Genomic DNA, 22,184 nt, shown 5'->3' with positions numbered 1-22,184 from the left:
GCGGATTCTTAACCACTTCGCCACCAGGGAAGCCCGATAGCTCATTTCTTTTTAGCGCTAAATAACATTCCATTGTCTTGTTGTACCGCAGTTGATTTATCCATTCATCTACTGAAGGATACCTTGGTTGTTTCCAGACTTTGGCAATTATGGATATAGCTGCAGTAAACATCTGTGTTCAGGTTTTTGTGTGGACCTAAGTTTACAAGTTCTTTGGGTACATACCAAGGGGCGCAGTTGCTGGATCACGTTTAGTTTTTTAAGAAAGTGCCAAACCGTCTTCCAAACTGGTGACCATTTTGCACTCCCACCAGTAATGAATGAGAGTTCCTGATGCTCCACATTCTTGTTAACATTTGCTGTTGTCAGTGCTCTGGATTTTAGCCATTTTATTTTGTTTTATTTTATTTTTTTATTTTTTAATAAATTTATTTATTTATATATTTATTTATTTATTTATGGCTGCATTGGGTCTTCGTTTTTGCGCGCGGGCTTTCTCTAGTTGTGGTGAGCAGGGGCTACTCTTTGTTGCGGTGTGCAGGCTTCTCTTGTTGCAGAGCACGGCCTTCAGTAGTTGTGGCACACGGGCTTAGTTGCTCCGCTTTAGCCATTTTAATACGTGTGTAGTGGTAGCTTATTGTTGTTTTTATTTGTGTTTCCCTGATGACATATGAGGTGGGGCATCTTTTCTATGCGTATTTGCCATTTGTATATTTCTTTGGTGAGGTATCTGTTCAGGATGTTTCCCCATCTTTAATTGGGTGTCCAGCTTCGATTGCCCACAAGTTTACAGAGAATCTTCTCTGGGAGGTAGACAATACTGCCGCAGTTGCACCAGAGACCCAGCTTGACTTGTTGGCTCAGGGAGAGGCAAGGGCGATAGGAAAACTGACTCTGTGCTACCATCTCCTCAGGGGCCCAGGGTAGGAGGGGAAAAGTGTAGTGGTGCACAGCTGGATTGGTGTAGGGAGGAGAAGGCTGGGAAGGACTGCGAGTGTCAAGGCAGGACAGACGGTTTGTGTTCTAGGACCCCACACTGCAGATTCAGAGGATCCAGACTTTGGAGAGAATGGAGGCTGTGATGGGATGAGGAGCAAGAGAAGTTATGGCTAGACTTGGGAGAATTTGGGGAAACAGGTACACGAATACAAAGTTCGGGGTCCCATCCTGCAGCTGAGGAACTTGGTCAGCTCTCCCCCAGCAGCTCCTGGGACCAGGACTGTGCTAGCTGTTGCCAGTCTCTAAGGAAACGTTCAAATCAATGATGATAACTCAATGGTCCCTTCTTTCCCAGCTTCTGGGACCACATATGCCTAAATCACGTTAAACTTGGGGCTGCCATTAGCCTAGAATGATTGTGCGGCAATGGAGGATTCCTAACGTCAGGCCTGGACAGACGCCTTCTGTCTAGCCTTTCTCCTGTCTGAAAGACTTCATGCATAACTTGGGAGAAGCAGTAGGTTGGTGAGAGTAGATGTCAGTCAAAACTGTTTCCATAACAGTGTGAGGCTCAGAAAGCAAGAACCTCTGGAGAGACAGGGCCCAGGACTGGGGAAAGGGCCACAGAAGTGGGAGCTTGAAAACTCAGAAGATATGTGTCTTGCTTCCTGATTTGACTGCATTGCCTTGGTTATCTTGAGCCATGCAGTCAGATATGATTGCATTTTGCACTGTTTTGTGTCAAATGTAAAAATACCTTTGACCCTTACAAAGTGGCAGAGACTTCCTCAGGAGTTGCAGGACTCCTAATGAATGAAAGAAAAAATCCCATTTACTCCAATAATACCTAAAACTGCACTGTCCAATGGAGTGGCCACTAATTACATGTGGCTATTTTGTTCTCTTTGTTTCTTTTGGCTGCACCGTGTGGCTTGTGGGATCTTAGTTCCCTGACCAGGGATTGAACCTGGGCCCTCAGCAGTGAAAGCACTGAGTCCTAACCACTGGACCGCCAAGGAATTTCCTACATGTGGCTATTTAAGCTAGTTAAAATTAACAGAAGGAAAAGTTCAGTTTCTCACTCACTCTAGCCACATTTCCAGTGCTCAATGACCACGTGTGGCTAGGGGCAGCAAAGCTGTAAAACATTTCCATTATTGCGGAATATTCTTTCTTTTTAACATCCTTATTGGAATATAATTGCTTTACATTGTTGTGTTAGTTTCTGCTGTATAACAAAGTGAATCATATTGTGGAATATTCTATCAGACAGTGCTGGCCTTGATGTTTGGCTTTCCTAGGCAATAAACTTCAAAATATTTTTTGGACGCTGATATAGATTTGATGACCTTTTATTTTGACGAGTAAGCACATTAGATTAACCTGCTATTTGTTATAACCATTATTTCATAAAATAAAAACCAGAGATAAGAAACCTATAATCTCAGAATAAAGGACTTCTTCAGAAGAAAGTATAAATGGGCATCTTTGCACTGACACTGACAGAGAAGCCCTGGATCCTGTATTGACATTCCTGTGCCATTGTCAGCTTCTAGGATTTGGGCCTCTTTAGTACTGCACTTGAGCCCTATCCTTGAAAAGGGCATCAGGAAGGCCCTAGGGGATCTTCTCGGCCTTTGGGAAGTGACGTGCCCTTCTCAATGAATCATGTAAGGAGGTCATGATGTCAGTATGACTTATTACTGGTAATGTTACTTTGATCATTTAGATAAGGTGGCATCTGCCTGGTTTTCCACTGTAAATGACTAGTTTTCCTTTTGTAATCTCTGGTGGAGATATACTTTGAGACTATGCAAATAGTGATTTTTCAGCATATTTCTGGCCACTAATTTTGACATCTTTTGATGAATCTTTCCAACACCACTTAGGTATTTGTTTACTATGGCCTCTGTAACAAACTATCACAAACTTGGTGGCTTAAAAGAACAGAAATGTATGCTCTCAGAGTTCTAAAAGTCAGAAGTTTGAAATCAGTTTCATTAGGCTGAAGTCAGGGTGTTGGCAGGTCTGCACTCCCTCTGAAGACTTTTGGGGAGAATCTTTTGTTTCTTCCAGCTTCTGGTGGCTGTGAGCATTCTCTGCCTCTCTTCACATTGTCTCGTCTGTGTCTAATCTCTGTCTGCCTTTCTCTTACAAGGAAATGTGTGATGGCTTTTAGAGCCTCCCCAGATTATCCAGGATTCTCTCTTTGAGAGCCTTAATCACACCTGCAAAAACTTTACCACATAAGGTAACATTCACAGGTTCCAGGGATTAGGACCTATCTCTTAGGAGGCTGCCATTCAGACCACTGCACCTTATTACTGTGGAATTTTCCAATGGTGATTTTTTTTCTTTTTTAAAAAAATTTATTTATTTTATTTATTTTTATTTTTGGCTGCACTGGGTCTTTGTTCCTGTGCATGGGCTTCTCATTCCAGTGCCTTCTCTTGTTGCGGAGCATGGGCTGTAGGAGTGCAGGCTTCAGTAGTTGTGGCACGCGGGCTCAGTAGTTGTGGCTCATAGGCTCTAGAGCACAGGCTCAGTAGTTGTGGCACACTGGCTTAGTTGCTCCGTGGCATGTGGGATCTCCTTGACCAGGGCTCGAACCCGTGTCCCCTGAATTGGCAGGCAGATTCTTAACCACTGCACCACCAGGGAAGTCCCCCAAATGGTGATTTTTTTTTTTTCTATTTCCATCATTCCTCCTACATTTATTAATTGGGATTCTACTGCAAGGAAGACCTATCCCTTCTCCTCCACGTGTGTCCTTTTGACATGCCCCCGTTATTCTTTGAGGACCGCCTTACTTTTGGGCACAAGATGTTCCAGGCTTGTCCTTTTACTATTCCTGCCTCAGCCCTGGGATCACATTACTGGCCTATTTGTCTAGCACTGCTCATATGGTCCATTCCTGAGAAGCAAGGGGATAGTTCGTGAGGAAAAAGGACTAGCCTCTCTTCTCTGGCCCCAAACTCATTCACCTTTCTCGGCAGTTAACAGGACCCACTGTTCTTAGAAAGTAGTTTACAGAGGTGAAGCAATTTTCTTAAGGCTGCTCAGCAGATGTCACCTGCCACCCTACCTTGGTCTTGGGCTTTCATCACGAGATATGCTTCCTGGCTGGTAACACTTACACTTTACATTGTTAGAAATATCACCTACAGTAAAGACTTCATCAATATGATAAGTTTCAAGATTTAAGATCTTTTAACCAGTCTTTCATGTTGTTTAAATTTTTTGTTTTATCTCCCTTATAATAGGCTTTATCAGTATTTCTCAAATTTGAGTGAGCATCAGCACCACCTGGCAGACTTGTTACCGAGAATGCTGGGCCCTACACCCGAAATTTCTGATTCTCGGGCAAGGCCTGCAAATTTGCATCCTTAGGTTTCCAGGGGTGCTGATGCTGCTTGTCCAGGATCCACACTTTGAGAACCACCGGCCTGTTAAAAAAAAAAAATTAAACACTCATTTATTCTAACTATATTTATTTTGCTCTTAATATGTTACGTACTGTTCTGGGTACTGAGGATACAGAGGTAAGACAAAGGCCCTGCCCTCAAGATTCCCACCTGTAAATGCTAAGACATACTAAAATTTACAGTCATTAAAGCAGTGGGGTGTTGGTACAAGAATAGATATAGCAATGATACAGATTAGAAAAAACGCTGGCTTGTTACAAGTGAGTATACATTGAAGATAGTACTAGGAATGGCTTCGGGACTAGTTTGTATAATTTAGAGAGCCTATTTCAGGACTCACACTAGCCCACTCACATGAATCACTTTTGAGGATTCTTTACACTAGGTCTGAAAATGGCTGAAAGATAGATGTGGCACCAAATTCATAACATGGAATCTGAAATGCCTAATTTCTGGCTGGTGAAGAATGGGATCTTGACAAGTCTCCAGTTTCGGCTGACTTGCAGTAATGAGGAAAATTATTAGGTAACATGAAAAACAGTTTAGCTTCCCTGGTCAAAGAAAATGCCAGTTAAATATAACTATTAAACACCATTTTCAAAGCATCAAATTGAATGCATCATGGATGAGGTGACGTGGGCTATTGTAGATGGTATGAATAAAATGGTAAAAACCACGTAGAAAGCAATTTGAAAGAAAGCACGAAAAGCTTTAGAAATATACAAATACTTTGATCTAGTAATTCCGCTTCTAGCAACTCATTCTAAGGAAATCATCAGAAATACACTTGGAGGTTTCTGTGCACACACATTCTACCACTGTATCATTAGGCTGCATGTAACAGAAACCTGACAGAGGATTAACTAAGAGGGTGTTTATCCTCATGAATCAGAAAGTCTAAGGCTAGTACAGCAGCTCCTCCAGGCATGCCATCACGATCCAAGCTCCTCGAGTCTTTCCACTGTACCACCCACGACAAGTGGCTGTCTTCTTCATGCCCCAAAATGGCTCTGGTACTTCTTGGTTTCATGTTTGTGCTCCAGGCAGGATGGAGACAGGACAACGGTTCATGCTTGCCAAATCTGTCCTTTTGTATCAAAAAACCTAGTAAGCAGACTTCCACTTGTATCTTTTTTTTTTTAACCGTGTAATCAATAATAGTCACCATGTGATTCAGTAGATCCTAACTTGTATCATGGTCACCTGTATTAGATCCTTACTTGTTCAAGATCCACTTGTATCTCTTAACTTACCAGAGCTGTCACACGGCTACCCTTAGCAGGAGCTGGGGAAGTATTGGTAACTAGGCACGTGATCATCTCCCTCATCCAAAGTGAGGTTCTGCTGAAGAAGAAGATAAAACACAGGATCTGTTTAATTACAAAATCCTCTGTAGCTATTAATGTCAGGATTTTGAATTTTACTGACCTAGAAAAATGCTCATGATACAATGTCAAGTGAGAAGCAGGACTGAGAACATACAGAATACAATCACAATTTTGTTTAGAAAAATATAATTTACATACACACACATCCCACACACAGGAAATAACAAAATGTTAGTGGTAGTTAATGTCTAGAGAGTTAGCAGTTCAGGTCAAAAGGGTATTGATGGATAGATTTGTTTTATCTTACTGAATGTTTTCTGTATTTTCTAAATTTTCTCCAGTGAACGTGTATTATCTTTTTTTTTTCTTTTAATGTTTTATTTTTATTTTTTGGCCACACCGTGCAGCATATGGAATCTTAGTTCCCCAACCAGGGATCGAACCTGTGCCCCCTGCAGGGGAAGCATGAGGTCTTAACCACTGGACAACCAGGGAAGTCCCTGAACTTGTATTATAATAGGAAAAAAAGATGTTATTTAAAAAAATACCCCGTATGTTCTTAAAGAAGACTAAGTCCAAAATATTTATTTATACTTATTCATTTTCATCTTCATTGTCAAAAGAAAGGAGGCTACTATTTTTGATTTGCTTTTGTGAGTTCTTTTTAACTGAATCCTGCTTATTTATTTCATCTTCTTCATTTGTCTTCTTCTTTTTTGAGCTTGCTGTTAAACCGGAATATTTTTCACCTGAGGAACGCTTGACTGGTTTTCGATACATAATTCTTCCATCAGCTGAAGCTGGTTCTTCATCTGCAGCAAAAAACAAAGTTAAAAAACTTTCTTTCTCTCGTTATTTTGACTTTATCAGAGAGTCAAACAGCAAGAAAATCTCATACGGTATTTATGGATGTCCTTGAGTCAATTCAGTCTGGTCTTCTTCACTGCCTCTAGCTATATAGCCACAAGACATGCAGTCACTTAATAAAAACTCATGTACCGAACGAAGTATTGTGTAATATTGCCAGTCCCCAATTCATTACAATCAGGCTATATTTTTAAGTATTTCGAAAAGCGATTGTTTGGAACTCCAGCATTTCCTCCTAAAGCAATGTAATAAATACTTACAAATAATGAAAAAAATACTATATAGCATACCACACTTCAGGCACTAATTAAATACACCTCTGTTGACTAGTTTGTAAACCTAACTAGATATTTTTTTAAAAAACAGGATGTTTTTACTTAAATTTGCACTTAATCCTTATAACAGCCCAATAAAGTGGGCACAACTGTTGTCCCCATTTTACTGATGAGGTAACTGAGACTGAGAGGTGAAATAACTTGTTCAAGGTCACACATCTGGTAAGTGTTAAAGCCGAAGTCTGAACCTAGGACTGTCTCCTTCAAACATACCATACCAGTGTATAAAATGACTTCATACCTAACTCATTAAGTTGGTAGAAAAACCAGCTTACTTTCAGACATACCTGCTTTGGCAGCCTTTATTTCTGTTTTAATTTTCATGACTTCTTCAACTGATAGGTCTCCCTTTTTTAAAACCACCACTTGGGGCTGTTCATCTTCTTTGTCACTGTGATCACCATCTTCACCTGGGAGCTGAAGCTGGATTCTCTAGGAAAAAACACAAACATAACATTTAAGTTGCTGACCTTGAACTAAATACAACCACTGTCTCTGTGAGAAACTGTAATTACTAGAGTGAGAAGGGTAACTTTATTGACTAAATGTGTTTGGCAATGAATTTTCAAGTAACTCTTAAGAATCTGACCTCACCAGAGTAGGGAAGAGGTCCACCTGCCAGTTATCCTGGGGTGCCTGTTCAAGGGAACTGGTTTCCATTTCAGCAGGACCCCAGCTTGCAGTTCCTGATGTCAGGGGCCCTCTGCTTCATGTTCTGCCAGCATTCAGCCTACTCAGGGTAGTGCTGACTACAGCAGTTCTCTCTGCTCTTCATCAACCCTTTTCACTTACATCTCTTCTCAAAGTGTGACAAAAAATAAACACCAGCAAAGTACAGAAAACGGCAAGTAAAAGGTCCTCCTTCACCTACTGCTCATCTTTACTCCCTTCCAGTAGCTTGTTTGGTGGGTATCTTAAGTGTTATTCTAAGTGTATAAAAATATGGAGGTATAGAAGACATTTTGTATACAAACAAGACACAGAACATACTACTATATGACTCGCTTTCTTTTTTCTTTTTAAATTATGAAATTTACCAAACATAGAAAAGTACAGAAAATAACAGAAACCATGCAATGACTCTACAGGTGCAACAAATGGCAATATTTGGCTAGTTGACTGAGATTTTTTAAAAATGTCAGACATCATATAAGCCCCACTCGCCCAACTTTTTTACTCAAAAAAATCTTTGCACAATGCCTTGAGATACATATGGCATCATCTATTTTTAAAAATCACTGCCCAGTATTTAATTATACATATGGTTATCTCATGGTTTATTTGACCAATTCTTTGTAAGTAAAAATTTTGGTTGTTTCTAGTTTTTTTCTACTATATTAAAATTTTTGCACATGTTTTTGTTCACTTTTGCAAACTTATACATAGATAAATTCCTCGAATGGAAATGCTAGGTTGAAAGGCATGCACACCCACCACACATTATTCAAATAGCTTGTTAGTCCGCCTCTCACAGAGCCTTCCTTGTCTCCCAAACAGGGCAGCAAAGCCCTGCAGGATTTGGCCTCAGTCAACAACCACAGCTATAATCTTAAACTATAAACTATAATTATATAGTGATTTCCCATGAAACTCTTTTCTTTTTGTTAACAGATTCCTAGAATGATTATACTGCCAAAATGATTAAGAATGAAGTTGGTTTCGCAAACACAGGAACCTGGGACATCTGTCTACTGAAAAGTCTGTTGATCAGATGTGTTAGCCCGAATGACTGATATTAATTGGAAAGCTTCCCCCACCCCACCCCGAGTTCTCCTAAGATAGCATTCTAAGCTGCAATCTTCAAGGTGTTAACTAGGCACACACATGATCATCACTAGGACCTGAAGCAAACTATAAAATTAGGTCCATATTCTCCTCATTGCTGAAACCATGTCCCTTTTCTCAAACCTCATCCTCTTTGCCATCGTCACTGTTTTTGGTCCTGGGGACCAGTCACTCCCTGATCATGTTATCTCTATCCAAACATGCTCCTTGTTGCCTACTGAATAGTCCATATGACCTCACCTCTATCAGTCCCTCAATCACTTCTAAACACAGTCAGTCCGTGACTCACTATCTCTACACCTTTACCCATGCTGTTCCTTCCATCTCTACCTGCTGACTTACCCATGCTCAAGATTCAATCTAAATGTCCCCTCCTCCATGAAGCCTTGCCTGACGATAACCACAGTCATCTAACCAGTGTTAACTTGTCACCCACTACTTGGTGCCACAGGCACTGTACTAGGAAAATACAGAGGGATTAAGATACTTAGAGTGTTCGATTTAGTGGTGGAGATACCCAAGAGAGCAAGTAGTTGCCATGCAGAATGACGAGTATTGCAGATAAGATGCGGATAGAGTGAAGAGAAGAACAGAGGAGGAGTTACTGTCTGGGGGAGGCTCAAAGGGCTTCACTGAGGTGGTGACCTGTGAAGGCTGAGATGAGGCAGGCAGGAAGGTGTTAAAGAACAGGGCATTTTGGAGATCCATCTCTTTGTCCTTTCAGAGCCTGGCCCAGTGCCTGGGTTTAGCACATACTCACTGGATTAACTGCACTTAAGTCAATTTTGTGTCCTACTAAGTGACTTGAGGGGTGGGTCTTTGTGCAAGTGCTAGACACAAAGTGCTAAATAAATTCTCTATTTCTCCACACATGCCCTAAGCATAATAGTCTCTTTCTATTAAAAAAGGTAGGGCAGATTTTGATGTGAATCAGTTCGGGTAGGAGCCTGGGGGGGCTTAGAAGTTGCCTCCCACCGATACCCGTTTCTAAACTATCCAGGTGTGGCTCCTTCCTGAAGCTCCTCTTCTTCTATTGAGATCCAAGATATTCAAGATTTTTGCTTTCCGTTTTTTTTTTTTTTTTTTTTTGGTGACAACAAGCACAGAAGTAGATCTAGGGCATTCCTTAAGGATGTTCCAGACTCAAGGCTTAGGATATCAGGTCATTTGATCGAGTGGCCTCAGTTTCTTTACCTGGAAAATGGGACGACGCTACCACCCACACTGCTAACTACAGGTTATGGTATAAGCAAGTGAAAACGAAGAGAGAGGAAAATGATCTTTCTTAACCGTCTACCAAGGACGAGGCGCTTTACCTGCGTGAAGTCATTTTCAAGAACACAGCAGCACTGTGAAAACGACAAATAGCTTCCTGGGCGAAAGAGGCAGTAGTTGTTTGAAGATGACCAGCCTGGGGTCCGAGGACACTCGGACTAGGGGCCGGGCGCGGGTGCGAGGAGGGACCCATCAGTATCTGGCCTCCAAGTCAAGCCAGAAGCTGGAAGTGGCGGAGCGGGCCGCATTTCTGCGGTAACGGGACTGGCCCGGGCTCACCTTGGTTTCTACCGTGGGCCCTTCCTCGTAGCCGATCCGTTCCTTGAAGCGGGCCAGGAACGCCGGCTCGGCTGGCCGCACGTACGACACCTGCTTCCGCTTGCTCATAGCCGCGATCGGGAAAAACAGGATCCCCCCAGCCGCCTGCAGACTGTACAGAGGCGAAGGCGCCTACTCGTGACGTCACGTCGGCCCCGCCCCTGACTCAAGGCCTGGCAACATGGCAGCCTCCATGCTGGCGTCAACGTCCGACCTGAGCGCCAAATTTAAATTCGCGGCCATCTTGAGTGGGCGGAATCTCCGCGAGCGGCTGGGCTGGAAGAGAGGGCAGTCGCTCCGTCGGTCTCGGGATCGAGGGGTGAGGGCACCATGCCGTCCGGTTGCAAAAGTAAGTGAGAAGCCCAGGCTTCGTGAACCAGAACCCCGTCTCCGCCCCCAAATACGAGCTTTCCTGCTGGGCGGGAAGGGCAGGAGCGGACTGAGCGGCGGGGGATGTTTGGAATCTCCCTCTGTCTCTCCAAGATAATACACTAATGGAACAGCTCTCTTCCCTTCCGTCTGTGTGTTGGGCGCACGCTACGAGCCTGGCGCAATTTTAAGCTCTGGGGCTGAGCAGAGAACCGGAACCGAGCCCTCATCCAGGCGCTTGGCGCCTAAGCGACCTGCTGGTTCTTCCCTCCTGTTCTCGGTCCTGCGGTTTCGTCGCTGGCCTCTTCCCGAGTCCGGACCCGGGCTGCCTCTCTAGGTATCTTCGCCTGAGGGTCAGCCCCAGCTCTCACTACCTTCTGTGTATTTCCACAATACTGACTTTCCTGAAGGGAAGAACTTATTCTTGTTCCAAGCATGTCTTTCTCTTTTGGAGGGTCCGCTGTGGACTCTCCTTAGGTAAGGGACTTTTAAAGCACAGAATTCAGTAGTGTCTTTATATTCTCACAGTCCCTTTTTTCTTCTCAAGGAGACCCCTTCAATTTCTTCCTTTTTCTTATGGAAGGGAGCCTGTCATTTTTGCTTTTGATAAACCGTTCAATTTTACTAATTTCTTGGTCCTTTGCTGTTCCTGTATACCTGCCTCTTACATTGCCTAACCCTTTAAGGAGTCTTGGTTTTTTAAAGCTGATTTTGAGCTGATTAGATGGATCTTTGTGAATGGTATGAATGGTAACGAGGCGATGCCTATGTTAGAAGATTGAAGAAATGGTGAATTTTTGGTGTTTGAACCTTTCAATAACGTTAATGCTTTTAGCTGTCAATTGCAATTCTTTTCTGATATGTTTGTTGTTTTACTTACCTTTTAGGTCCATCATACCATTAACACCTCATTATGCTCTCTTTTTCCATCTAAAATGTTCCTTTTCCTCCCCCATTTTCAGTATTCAGGGAATATTAGCACACAAATTGGTACGTTATTGGAGCAAAATGTTGATCGCTCTTTCTGCACAATCACAGTGTTCAGTAAATCTGGACTCAAGCAAAAGAATTGGTGTTTGTGATATTAGAGCATCTGTTTATTTAATGGAAAGTGACATATGTATGTGACTGTGTTAAAAGACTCTGTCCTGTCTGTACACATCAAGAAGTGATGGGAGGGCTTCCCTGGTGGCGCAGTGGTTAAGAATCCGCCTGCCAGTGCAGGGGACACGGGTTTGATCCCTGGTCCAGAAAGATCCCACATGCTGCAGAGCAACTAAGCCCGTGCGCCACAACTACTGAGCCTGCTCTCTGGAGCCCGCGAACCACAACTGCTGAGCCCATGTGCCACAACTACTGAAGCCCGCACGCCTAGAGCCCATGCTCCACAACAAGAGAAGCCACCGCAATGAGAAGCCCGCACACCGGAACGAAGACCCAACACAGCCAAAAATTAATTAATTAATTTTTTTAAAAAGTGATGGGAGCAAGGGTATTCACAGCTCCCCTTTATGGTGGTGGTGATTTCCATGGGGAACTCTCCTGCTCCTTTAAGTTTGTTAGCAAAGTTGAGGTTGATGACATCCCAGGTAAGTGCATTCCCAGCAGTCTAGAGACAGGGAACATGAAGTGGGAACACAGGGAAGGAGAGAGCCCATGCAGTGCTCCCTGCAGCTCTTACTTTTGTGCTCATGAAGGTCATTTCTTGTGACAACACTGGCACCATGGGTTGCTGACTGAAATCAGAGAAATGAGAATGTGAAATAACCCTCATGAAATTGACTGAGTTTAAGAGTCCCTTTCTGAACTTAATCATATTTGGTTAGATGATCCATAGCTATCTGGACTGCAGAGTAAGCATCTAAGGTTTGTTTGTTTTTATTGAAGTATAGTTGACTTACGATGTTTCAGGTGTACAGCAAAGTGATTCAGTTACATATATATATTTTTTATTTATTTTATTTTCTGATTGTGTCATCTGCCTGCTCTAAATTCTTCTTTTTTTTTTTTTGTTTTAACTTTTAATTTTATATTGGAGTATAGCCAATTAACAATGTTGTGATAGTTTCAGGTGCAGGGCAAAGCGACTCAGCCATACATACATGTTTCCATTCTCCCCCGAACTCCCCTCCCATCCAGGCTGCCACATAACATTGAACAGAGTTCCCTGTGCTATACAGTAGGTCCTTGTTGGTTATCCATTTTAAATATAGTAGTGTGTACATGTCAATCCCAAACTCCGTAACTATCCCTTTGCCCCACCCTTCCCTCCTGGTAACCATAAATTCGTTCTCTAAGTTTGTGAGTCTGTTTCTGTTTTGTAAATGAGTTCATTTGTATCATTTCTTTTTAGATTCTGCATATAAGTGATATCATTCTCCTTCCTTGTCTGACTTAACTTCACTCAGTATGACAATCCCTAGGTCCATCCATGTTGCTGCAAATGGCATTATTTCATTCTTTTTAATGGCTAATATTCCATTGTATATATGTACCACATCTTCTTTATCCATCTAGTTGCTTCCATGTCTTGGCTATTGTAAACAGTACTGCAATGAACACTGGGGTGCATGTATCCTTTCAGACCATGTTTTTTTCTGGATATGTGCCCAGGAGTGGGATTGCAGGGTCATATGGTAGCTCTTATTGTTGAATTGTCTATTTCTCCCTTCATTTCTTGTCATGTATTTTGGTGCTTTGTTACTAGGTGAATATGTGTTTGTTATTTTTTTTTAAGTAATTTTATTTTTGGCTGTGTTGGGTCTTCGTTGCTGCATGTGGGCTTCCTCTAGTTGAGGCGAGCGGGGCCTACTCTTCATTGTGGTGTGCGGGCTTCTCATTGCAGTGGCTTCTCTTGTTGTGGACAGTGGGCTCTAGGTGCGTGGGCTTCAGTAGTTGTGGCTCGCGGGCTCTAGAGTGCAGGCTCAGTAGTTGTGGCGCGTGGGCTTAGTTACTCTGCAGCATGTGGGATCTTCCTGGACCAGGGCTCGAACCCGTGTCCCCTGCGTTGGCAGGTGGATTCTTAACACTGCACCACCAGGGAAGTCCCTGAGTATATGTTTATATCTGTGTTATCTTCCTGGTAGTTTGACCCTTTTATCATTATAAAAAATGTTCTTCTTTATCTCTAGTAACTTTGTTTTAAAGTCTGTCTGAAACCTGTATAGCCACTCCTGCTTTCTTGTGATTGCTGTTTGCATGAGATAATCTTTTTTCATCCTTTTACTTTCTATATGTTTATATCTTTGAATCTAAAGTGTGTTTCCTTTAGATAGTATATAGTTGGAGCATGGTTTTTCATCTTAGTCTGACAGTCTCTGCCTTTTGATTGGGTTGTTTAATCCATTCACATGTTGTTATTGATTTGGTTGTATTCACATCTGGCATTTTACTTTTCATTTTCTATGTGTCACATGTCTTTTATGTTTCTCTGTTTCCCCTTTACTGCTTTTTTAAAAAAATTTTTATTGGATTATAGTTGATTTACAATGTTGTGTTAGTTTCAGGTGTACAGCAAAGTGAATCAGTTATACATATATATAATACATATATACACTCTTTTTAAAATTCTTTTCCCATGTAGGCCATTACAGAGTATTGAGTAGAGTTCCCTGTGCTATATAGTAGGTCCTTATTAGTTATTTATTTTATATATAGTAGTGTATATATGTCAATCCTAATCTCCCAATTTATCCCTCCCTACCTGTTACGCGCTGGTAACCATAAATAATTTGTTTTCTACATCTGTGACTCTATTTCCATTTTGTTACTGCCTTTTTTTTTTTGGAGGGGGGCCACGCCACATGCAGGACCTTAGTTCCCTGACCAGCGATCGAACTCATGCTCCCAGCAGTGGAAGTGTGGAGTCCTAACCACTGGACCACCAGGGAACTCCCTGCTTTCTTTTTTTGAAGTTTTTTTCTTTAATGATTGCTCTAGGGTTTAACATATACATCTTAACAGTGTCAGCTTTTATTTTTGGCTGCGTTGGGTCTTCGTTGCTGTGCGCTGGCTTTCTCTAGTTGCAGCGAGCAGGGGCTATGTAGCTTTCTTCCCTTTCACCCCCTTCTTTGGTATTGTTGTTAAACAAGTTACATCTATTGTTAAAAACCCAACAATACATTACTTTACCATCTTTAGTCATTTCCTTAGGCTATTACAGCTTTGTTCCTACCCACCTTCTTTGTGCTATTATTGGCAAATATACATATGTTTCTATATGTTGTAGGTCCAACAATACATTATATACATATTATTTTATACAATTGTTTTTTAAATCAAGTAAGGGGAGGAGAAAATAGGCATTTCTATTGTTTCTTATAATTACATGATCACTGTTACCTGGTGCTCTTTGATTTTTTTCATGCAGATTTGAATTTTACTGTCTGTGGTCACTACTTTCAGGCTGAAGAACTTCCTTTACTATTTCTTTTAAGGTGGGCCTTCTAGCAACAAACTCTCTCTCTAATTCCTCTGGCCTCTGTTGTTTCTGCTGAGAGTCAGCTGTTAATCTGATTGGGGTTCTCTCATAAGTAATGACTCTCAGCATTTTTACTATGATGTATCTGTGGATCTGTTTGTGTTTATCCTTTTTGGAATTTGTTGAACTTCCTGGATGTGTAGATTGCTTTGTAATGAATTTGGGAAGTTTTTGGCCATTATTTCTTTGAATTTTTTCTGTTCTTTCTTTTTCTTTCTCTTCTGTTCTTTCTCCTGATACTCCGCATTTATGTATGTTGGTATGCTTAATGACGCCCCACATTTCTCTGAGGCTCACTTCACTTTTCTTCATCCTTTTTTCTCTCTGTTCTTTGACTTTTATAATCTCTATTGATCTATCTTAGAGCTTGCTTGTTCTTTTTTCTGCCAGTTCAAATCTACTTTGAGCCATTCAAGCGAATTTTTATTTCACTTGATACACTTTTCAACTCCAGAGTTTCCATTTGTTTCTTTTTTTATAATTTTTCTTTATTGATATTCTCTATTTGATGTGGACATTGTCCTCATACCTTCCTTTAATTCTTAATTTTGATTTCCTTTAGTTCTGTACATGTTTATAATGGCTACTTTGAAGTCTTTTCGTGACAAACCCAGCATGTAGGCACTCTCACAGGCAGTTTCTGATGCCTGCTTTTTTTCAGATTTATGGGTCATACTTTCTTGTTTCTTTGAATTCCTTGTAATTTTTTTGTTAGAAACTTGACATCTTAGATAATATGTTGTAGCAACTCTGGGTACTGGTCTCCCCATCCTCTAGGATTTATTACTTACAGCAAGAGGAGAATACCAGGATCTTTCCCAAAGCAGTCTCTCCCTGAACAGCAAAATTGGGGAAGTTTTAAGCTAAGCGTACATACATATTCATGAAGGGACTTGATTGAACTGAGGCAATTTAGCATAGAGTTGGGGCAAAGGTCGACAGAGTCCAAGCCTTAGTCGATTGAAGTCTGGAGGGTCACCATCGTAATTCCATCCTCCACCTGACTATGGGCCTTAGTTCCTGCAGAACTCAAAGGTATATTATTATGTATATCCCTTGAGGAACCTGGACGCTGCCCCAAGGCTGCACCGTGGTTTCTCGACTGCTCCTCCTTGTTTCTGCATTTCCTCCCTTAAGGTCATTAATTACAGAGACATGTTTGAGGGCAAGCATTGTGCCAGGCTTAGACCACAAAATGGCTTACACCAAAATGGGTTCTCTTATGTCAAGAAAGCCATTCCTGGTTCTCTTTCTCCGGGGACCCCCTAACCTATCTGCTTACAGTTAGAATTAGAAGGGAGAGGAAGATCTAGGCTTGTCCCCTGTCACGCCCAGGCCAGGGAGCCGGGAGCCTGAGGAGTGTCAGCAACTGAAGAATAGGCTAGAAGAATGGGGTTTTCATGTTGTACTTTTAAAAACCTTTAATGACTTCTTATCTTTTTTTCTAGCTGAGTTACGCAGTGTGACAAATTGTCAGTCTAACCAACCAAGGTAAGGAAAAAATCTTGTTGATGAGACCAAAAGAATTAGGGATGTAGTATTCCTAAAACGACCATTTAGCATAGTAAGTAAGGGTTCCTTGTTTCAGCATTAAGCTTTGTCCTCGGCTACCTGGAAATATGGAAAAATCACATCTCCTCCCCAGCCCCTGTCCCCTCACCTTCCAGGCTAAAAGATGGAATCAGTAACATAATTCTCCCTTGGGATGACTTATTTTATTATTGCTATTAAAGGGAAGTCAGAGACAAGCAGAGCTTAGAGCTGCCTTTCAGTTGATTTCGAGTAAAGGCTTTTGAAGTTGGCTGATGTGAAGCAAATCAGTAAAGGGTGTGGGTTATGTGAGACTCTTGAAAAAAGGTAAACGTAAATGGGTAGATCTTGGACTTTGTTGGGGAAACTCAGAATAGAAACACTAGAGGCAATATGAGGCTTACATTCTTTGTCTCCAGTAAACTTAGCTGCTATATTTTTTTGTCTTTAGTAATGAAGGCGATGCTATCAAAGTTTTTGTGCGAATTCGCCCACCTACAGAGGGTTCTGGATCAGCTGATGGAGAGCAAAACTTATGCCTATCTGTGCTGTCCTCTACGACTGTCCGGCTGCACTCCAACCCTGAGCCCAAAACCTTCATATTTGATCATGTGGCAGAAATGGACACCACTCAGGTAATGATGATTTTGGGAACTCAACTTTTCATTTGGAACATATAAGATTCTGTTATTTGGGAGGATTTCACTTCTGGTCTCTTTAGTTTGACAGATCTCAGATAAGGAAGCTTAAACATTCCATAAATATTTTAAATTTAATATTATTAAATATTTTTCTTCCTTCATCAGACTTTGTACTAGACTGACAAGCCTGCTTTATTTTCCCTCTCCAACCTGTGATGGAGGTTGGTGAAGGTGTACTTTTCAGAGCCACTTGGATGATTGATAAGTAAAGTTGAACTGCCTAGTTTAAGAAGAGTGTCTTAGTTCTGGCTGCCATTACACAAATATCATAGACTGGGTGGTTTAAACAACAAACATTTATTTCTCACAGTTCTGGAGGTTGGGAATCCAAGATCAAGTGCAAGAAATCCAGTGTCTGGTGAGGACTCACTTCCTGGCTTGTAGACAGCTGCCTTCCACTGTGTCCTCACATGGTGGAGAGAGAGAATTCTCTGTGTCTCTTCTTATAAGGGCACTACAGGCATACCTCACTTTATTGCACTTTGCAGATACTGTGTTTATTTACAATTGAAGTTTTGTGGCAGCTCTGCATTGAACAACTCCATTACCATCATTTTTCCAACAGCACTGCTCACTTCATGTCTCTGTGTCACATTTTGGTCAATATTTCTTGAAATATTTTGTTCTTTTTTGTTATTATTATATTATGGTGATCTGTGATCAGTAATCTTTGATGTTACTATTGTAATTGTTTTGGCATTTTTTAGCAATAAAGTATTTTTAAATTAAGACATGTACATTGTTTTCTTAGAAATAATGCTATTGCACACTTAATAGACTACAGTATAGTACAAATATAACTTTTATATGCACTGAGAAACCAAAAAATTCATGTGACTTGCTTTATTGCTATATTCACTTTATTGAGCTCATCTGGAAACGAACCCACAATATCTCCGAGGTGTGCCTGTACTGCTATCCTGAGGGCTCCACTCTCACGACTAATTACCTCCCAAAGGCCCCATCTCCAAATACCGTCACGTTGGGGATTAGTGTTTCAACATATGAATTTTGGGGAGACATTCAATCCATAGCAGAGAGTGATTGATTTAAGATTACTATGGTGTTGGGACTCCCCTGGCGGTCCAGTGGTTAAGACTCCGCGCTTCCAATGCAGGGGGCACGGGTTCGATCCCTGGTAGGGGAACTAAGATTCCACATGCCACAAGGCGTGGCCAAAAAAAAAAAAAGATTGCTATGGTGTCAATAACTTTTTCTAATTAAGGACAATTTAGTTAAAATCTAGTCAGCACTATTCAATAGAACTTTCTGCAGTGATGGAAATGTTCTGTAAATGTGCTGTCCATTACATTAGCCTCTAGATACACATGGCTATTTAAGTTTAAATTAATTAAGATTAATTAAAATTTCAAATTCACCTTTTCAGATTATTAATTTCTCAGATGCCCTAGCCACATGTGGCTGTTGAGCACTTGAAATATGACTAGTGCATCTGAGGACCTGACTTTTAATTTTTATTTAATTTTAATTAATTTAAGTAATAGCCACATATGGCTAATGGCTACTGCATTGGACATCACACATCTTGATTATTCCCTCATACACATGGATGTTTTTGGTGAGACATGTAGATCTTTAGATCTTTTTTCATCTAGGGCATGGCTGGACAATGGAAATAGAAAGTGAGCCATATATATAATTTAAAATTTTCTAGTAGCCACATTTTTGGTCACGCCGTGCAGCTTGCAGGATCTTAGTTCCCCAACCAGAGATTGACCCCGGGCCCTCAGCAGTGAGAGTGCAGAGTCCTAACCACTGGATCACTAGGGATTTCCCTAGTACCCACATTTTTTTTTTTTTTAATTTATTTATTTATGGCTGTGTTGGGTCTTCATTTCTGTGCGAGGGCTTTCTCTAGTTGTGGCAAGTGGGGGCCACTCTTCATCGCGGTGCGCAGGCCTTTCACTGTCGTGGCCTCTCTTATTGCGGAGCACAGGCTCCAGATGCGCAGGCTCAGTAGTTGTGGCTCACGGGCCTAGCTGCTCCGCGGCACGTGGGATCCTCCCAGACCGGGGCTCGAACCCGCGTCTCCTGCATTAGCAGGCAGATTCTCAACCACTGTGCCACCAGGGAAGCCCGCCACATTTTTAAAAAGTAAAAAAGAAACAAGTAAAATTAGTTTTAATTCTGTATCTCATTTAACCCAGTATACCTAAAATACCATTTCAACATGTAAGGAACATAAAGCAAGTTATTAATGAGATATTTTTCCATTCTTTTTTTTTTCATGTTCAGTCTTCCAAAACTGGTGTATGTTTTATACTTACAACGCATCTCAAGTTGGACTAGCCACATTTCAGGTGCTCTGTAGCCATATGTGTCTCATGGCTACTATACTAGACAATGCAGATCTACGAATTCTTGCATTGTTGATAAGGCTGCATCTATTTATATATAAAAATGAAAATAAAAATCAGATATTGATTATTTAGTATAAGCTTGTGGGAAAAGTACTGAAGAACATATAGGGCTATGTATTTTATGCTAATACCAGTATAATATTGCGTGCAGTATGCTAAATTCTATATGAACTCTAGATGTGAGGTTTAAATCTATAATTGCATAGGAGATTAATGGATATAACTATGTTTACAGTTTTATCATCTTAGCTATTTTAGCCTTTTTCCTATAATAGATATAATTTTCATGTTATTGCAAATGAAAATTTGCACACAAATTTTATTATATTTTAGAATGTAGTTTAGGAAAAATGTTTTCATTTTTGTGAAATGTTAACATATTTGGTGCTTAACATTTGTAGGAGTCTGTGTTCTCAACTGTGGCCAAAGGCATTGTGGAGTCTTGCATGAGTGGCTATAATGGTACCATCTTTGCATAGTAAGTTGTTCACAGTTTCCTTATACAAGGGTACAATAGTAAGTGCTTCTATTTGTTTCCTATGGCTTCTGTAACAAATGACCACATACTTAGTGGCTTGAAACAACACAAATTTGTCTTACAGTTCTGTAAGTCAGGAGTTTGACGCCAGTCTCTGAGCTAAAATAAAGGTGTCAGCAGGGCTGTGTTCCTTTCTGAAAGCTCTAGAGGAGAATCTGTTTTCCGACTTCTAGAGGCCATCTACATTACTTGGCTTACAGCCCCCTTTCTCCATCTTCCAAGCCAGTGACATGCAACTGGCTCTTCCTTAGTCATGTTGCTCTCTGACTGAGCTGGGCATGTTCTTTAATTTTAAGGACTCATGTGATCTGATTGGCCCCACCTGCATAAGCAAGGTGGACGGGATTAAACTCTACCTCCTGGAGAGGAGAGGATCTACATGTTATCTGGGATTCTTCTGTAAGGAAGATTGGTCTTTTTGCCCCCATTAATTAATTCATTCATTTATATGGTATGGACTTACATATATTTATTTCATACTTTGGGTTATAATCTAATACTACATTATGTTTATCTTGTTGCTTACATTGTTCTAGCTTGGCCATTGGGAGCTTTTTGAGGTTGGTTTGTGTGTCCCTTTGACATGTCACATCCTTTTGTTTTTTGAGCACTTCCTTTATGATGCTACAGTATGCTCCTGGCTCATCTTATATTTTCCCTGTCTGAGACCTAGAATCAGCCATTTTGGCAAGGAGCCCTGGTTCCTTTTATTGGAGAATGGTGTTTAGAAACTAAGGGCACTCAGTGTGTTTGTTGCTACTGGACTGTCATTGCTTCTAGGCCTTTTCAGCAGACAGAGCTAGGTAATATATGTATGTATACTAAGTCATGTATACAGACATATCTATAATTGTTTCTGTTTCTATCCATTTCTATATACAGTAAGGTAAACTTGAGTTCATACTGATGTCTCTGACTCTAATGCAAGGGTTTAGAATCCACATGGGTTCATTCTAGCCTTCCTTTCTTGTTTATCTGTAACTTCCCTTGCTGACAGTGAGAAACCCGGGCTCCCACTGCTACCATCCGTTTATTTATTTGTTCATCCCCAGTACACATGTAAAGCAGTTTCAGAATTGTTAGCCTGTATCCCTGTGAAGAACAGATTTACTGCGTGCAGTGTTTATGTACAGATCCTTTTTTTTTTTCCTTAAGTCCTACAATTTCTAGTCAAAACCTCATTTTGTAAACTTACTTAGGCCAGCCCCTTTTCCACCTACACCTTTCAGTGCAGTATGTCATGAACTTGTAATTCAATTAGATACATTCCATCCTGGGGTCTCTGACATCCTAGTTGATGTGTTTTGTTTGTTTATTTAGTTTGCATACTTTAAAGTTCACCCTTTGTGACGTACAGTTGCATAGTGTTTTGACAAATGCAGAGACCCAAGCATTTAGCAGCCCTATTGAAGAGAACAGTTCCTCCACCTTGAAAGTTCCTACTGTTTGTCCCATTAATAGTCAGCCACTCCTTCCCCGCCCCCCGACCACCCCGCAACCTCTGGATACACTAATAAATTTTCCATTCCTATAGCTTTGCCTTTCCCAGAGTGTCATATGATTGGAATCATACAATATGTAACCTTTTGGTTCTGGCTTTTTTCATTTAGGATTTGTCTATGTTGTTGCATGCATCAGTAGCTTTTGCTTTTTCTTTCTTTCCTTTTTTTTTTTTTTTTTTTGCTGAGTAGTATTTTACTGTGTGGATTTACCACAGTTTTTTTATTCACTCCCCTGTTAAAGGATGTCTTGGTTGCTTCCACTTTTTGGCAATTATGAATAAAGTTGCTACAAACATTCAAATATTGGGTTTTGTGTGAACATAAGTTTTCAAATCACTTGAGTAAATACATAGGAATACATTGCTGGGTCATATAGTATAAGAAACTGTCAATCTGTCTTCCATATATATG

General features: G+C 40.9%; 2 protein-coding genes across 5 annotated transcripts in view; one reads left to right on the top strand and one right to left on the bottom strand.

Annotated features, from left to right (window-relative positions):
• Nucleotides 1-4,413: 4,413 nt before the first annotated feature.
• On the bottom strand, nt 4,414-10,395 carry KIAA1143 (KIAA1143 ortholog). 4 transcript variants are annotated; one of them, XR_009505581.1, is made up of 5 exons: nt 10,234-10,395; nt 7,182-7,326; nt 6,442-6,504; nt 5,618-5,708; nt 4,414-5,451 (listed from the first exon to the last, which is right to left on the bottom strand). XR_009505581.1 is itself a non-coding variant. In XM_059937589.1 (4 exons), exons 1-4 carry the CDS (start codon nt 10,339-10,341, stop codon nt 5,689-5,691), a joined length of 336 nt encoding a protein of 111 aa, XP_059793572.1. In that variant the 5' UTR covers nt 10,342-10,395; the 3' UTR covers nt 4,414-5,688. The 4 variants fall into 4 exon arrangements, 3 of the variants coding, with proteins under 3 accessions (XP_059793572.1, XP_059793573.1, XP_059793571.1); XM_059937589.1 differs by having other exon boundaries at nt 4,414-5,708; XM_059937590.1 differs by having other exon boundaries at nt 4,414-5,705.
• A 153-nt stretch (nt 10,396-10,548) lies between these two features.
• KIF15 (kinesin family member 15) overlaps nt 10,549-22,184 on the top strand; it is a 75,539-nt gene continuing 63,903 nt past the window's right edge. Inside the window, exons 1-4 of the mRNA XM_059937587.1 lie at nt 10,549-10,621; nt 16,570-16,612; nt 17,103-17,286; nt 20,135-20,211. Of these exons, the coding sequence (XP_059793570.1) occupies nt 10,603-10,621; nt 16,570-16,612; nt 17,103-17,286; nt 20,135-20,211 (323 nt within the window). The 5' untranslated portion in view covers nt 10,549-10,602. The remainder of the gene's footprint in view (nt 10,622-16,569; nt 16,613-17,102; nt 17,287-20,134; nt 20,212-22,184) is intronic.

The sequence above is a fragment of the Balaenoptera ricei genome, chromosome 11, assembly GCF_028023285.1.
Source record: "Balaenoptera ricei isolate mBalRic1 chromosome 11, mBalRic1.hap2, whole genome shotgun sequence".
In the NCBI taxonomy this organism is placed as follows: domain Eukaryota; kingdom Metazoa; phylum Chordata; class Mammalia; order Artiodactyla; family Balaenopteridae; genus Balaenoptera; species Balaenoptera ricei.
This window is presented reverse-complemented; position numbering and strand designations above follow the sequence as displayed.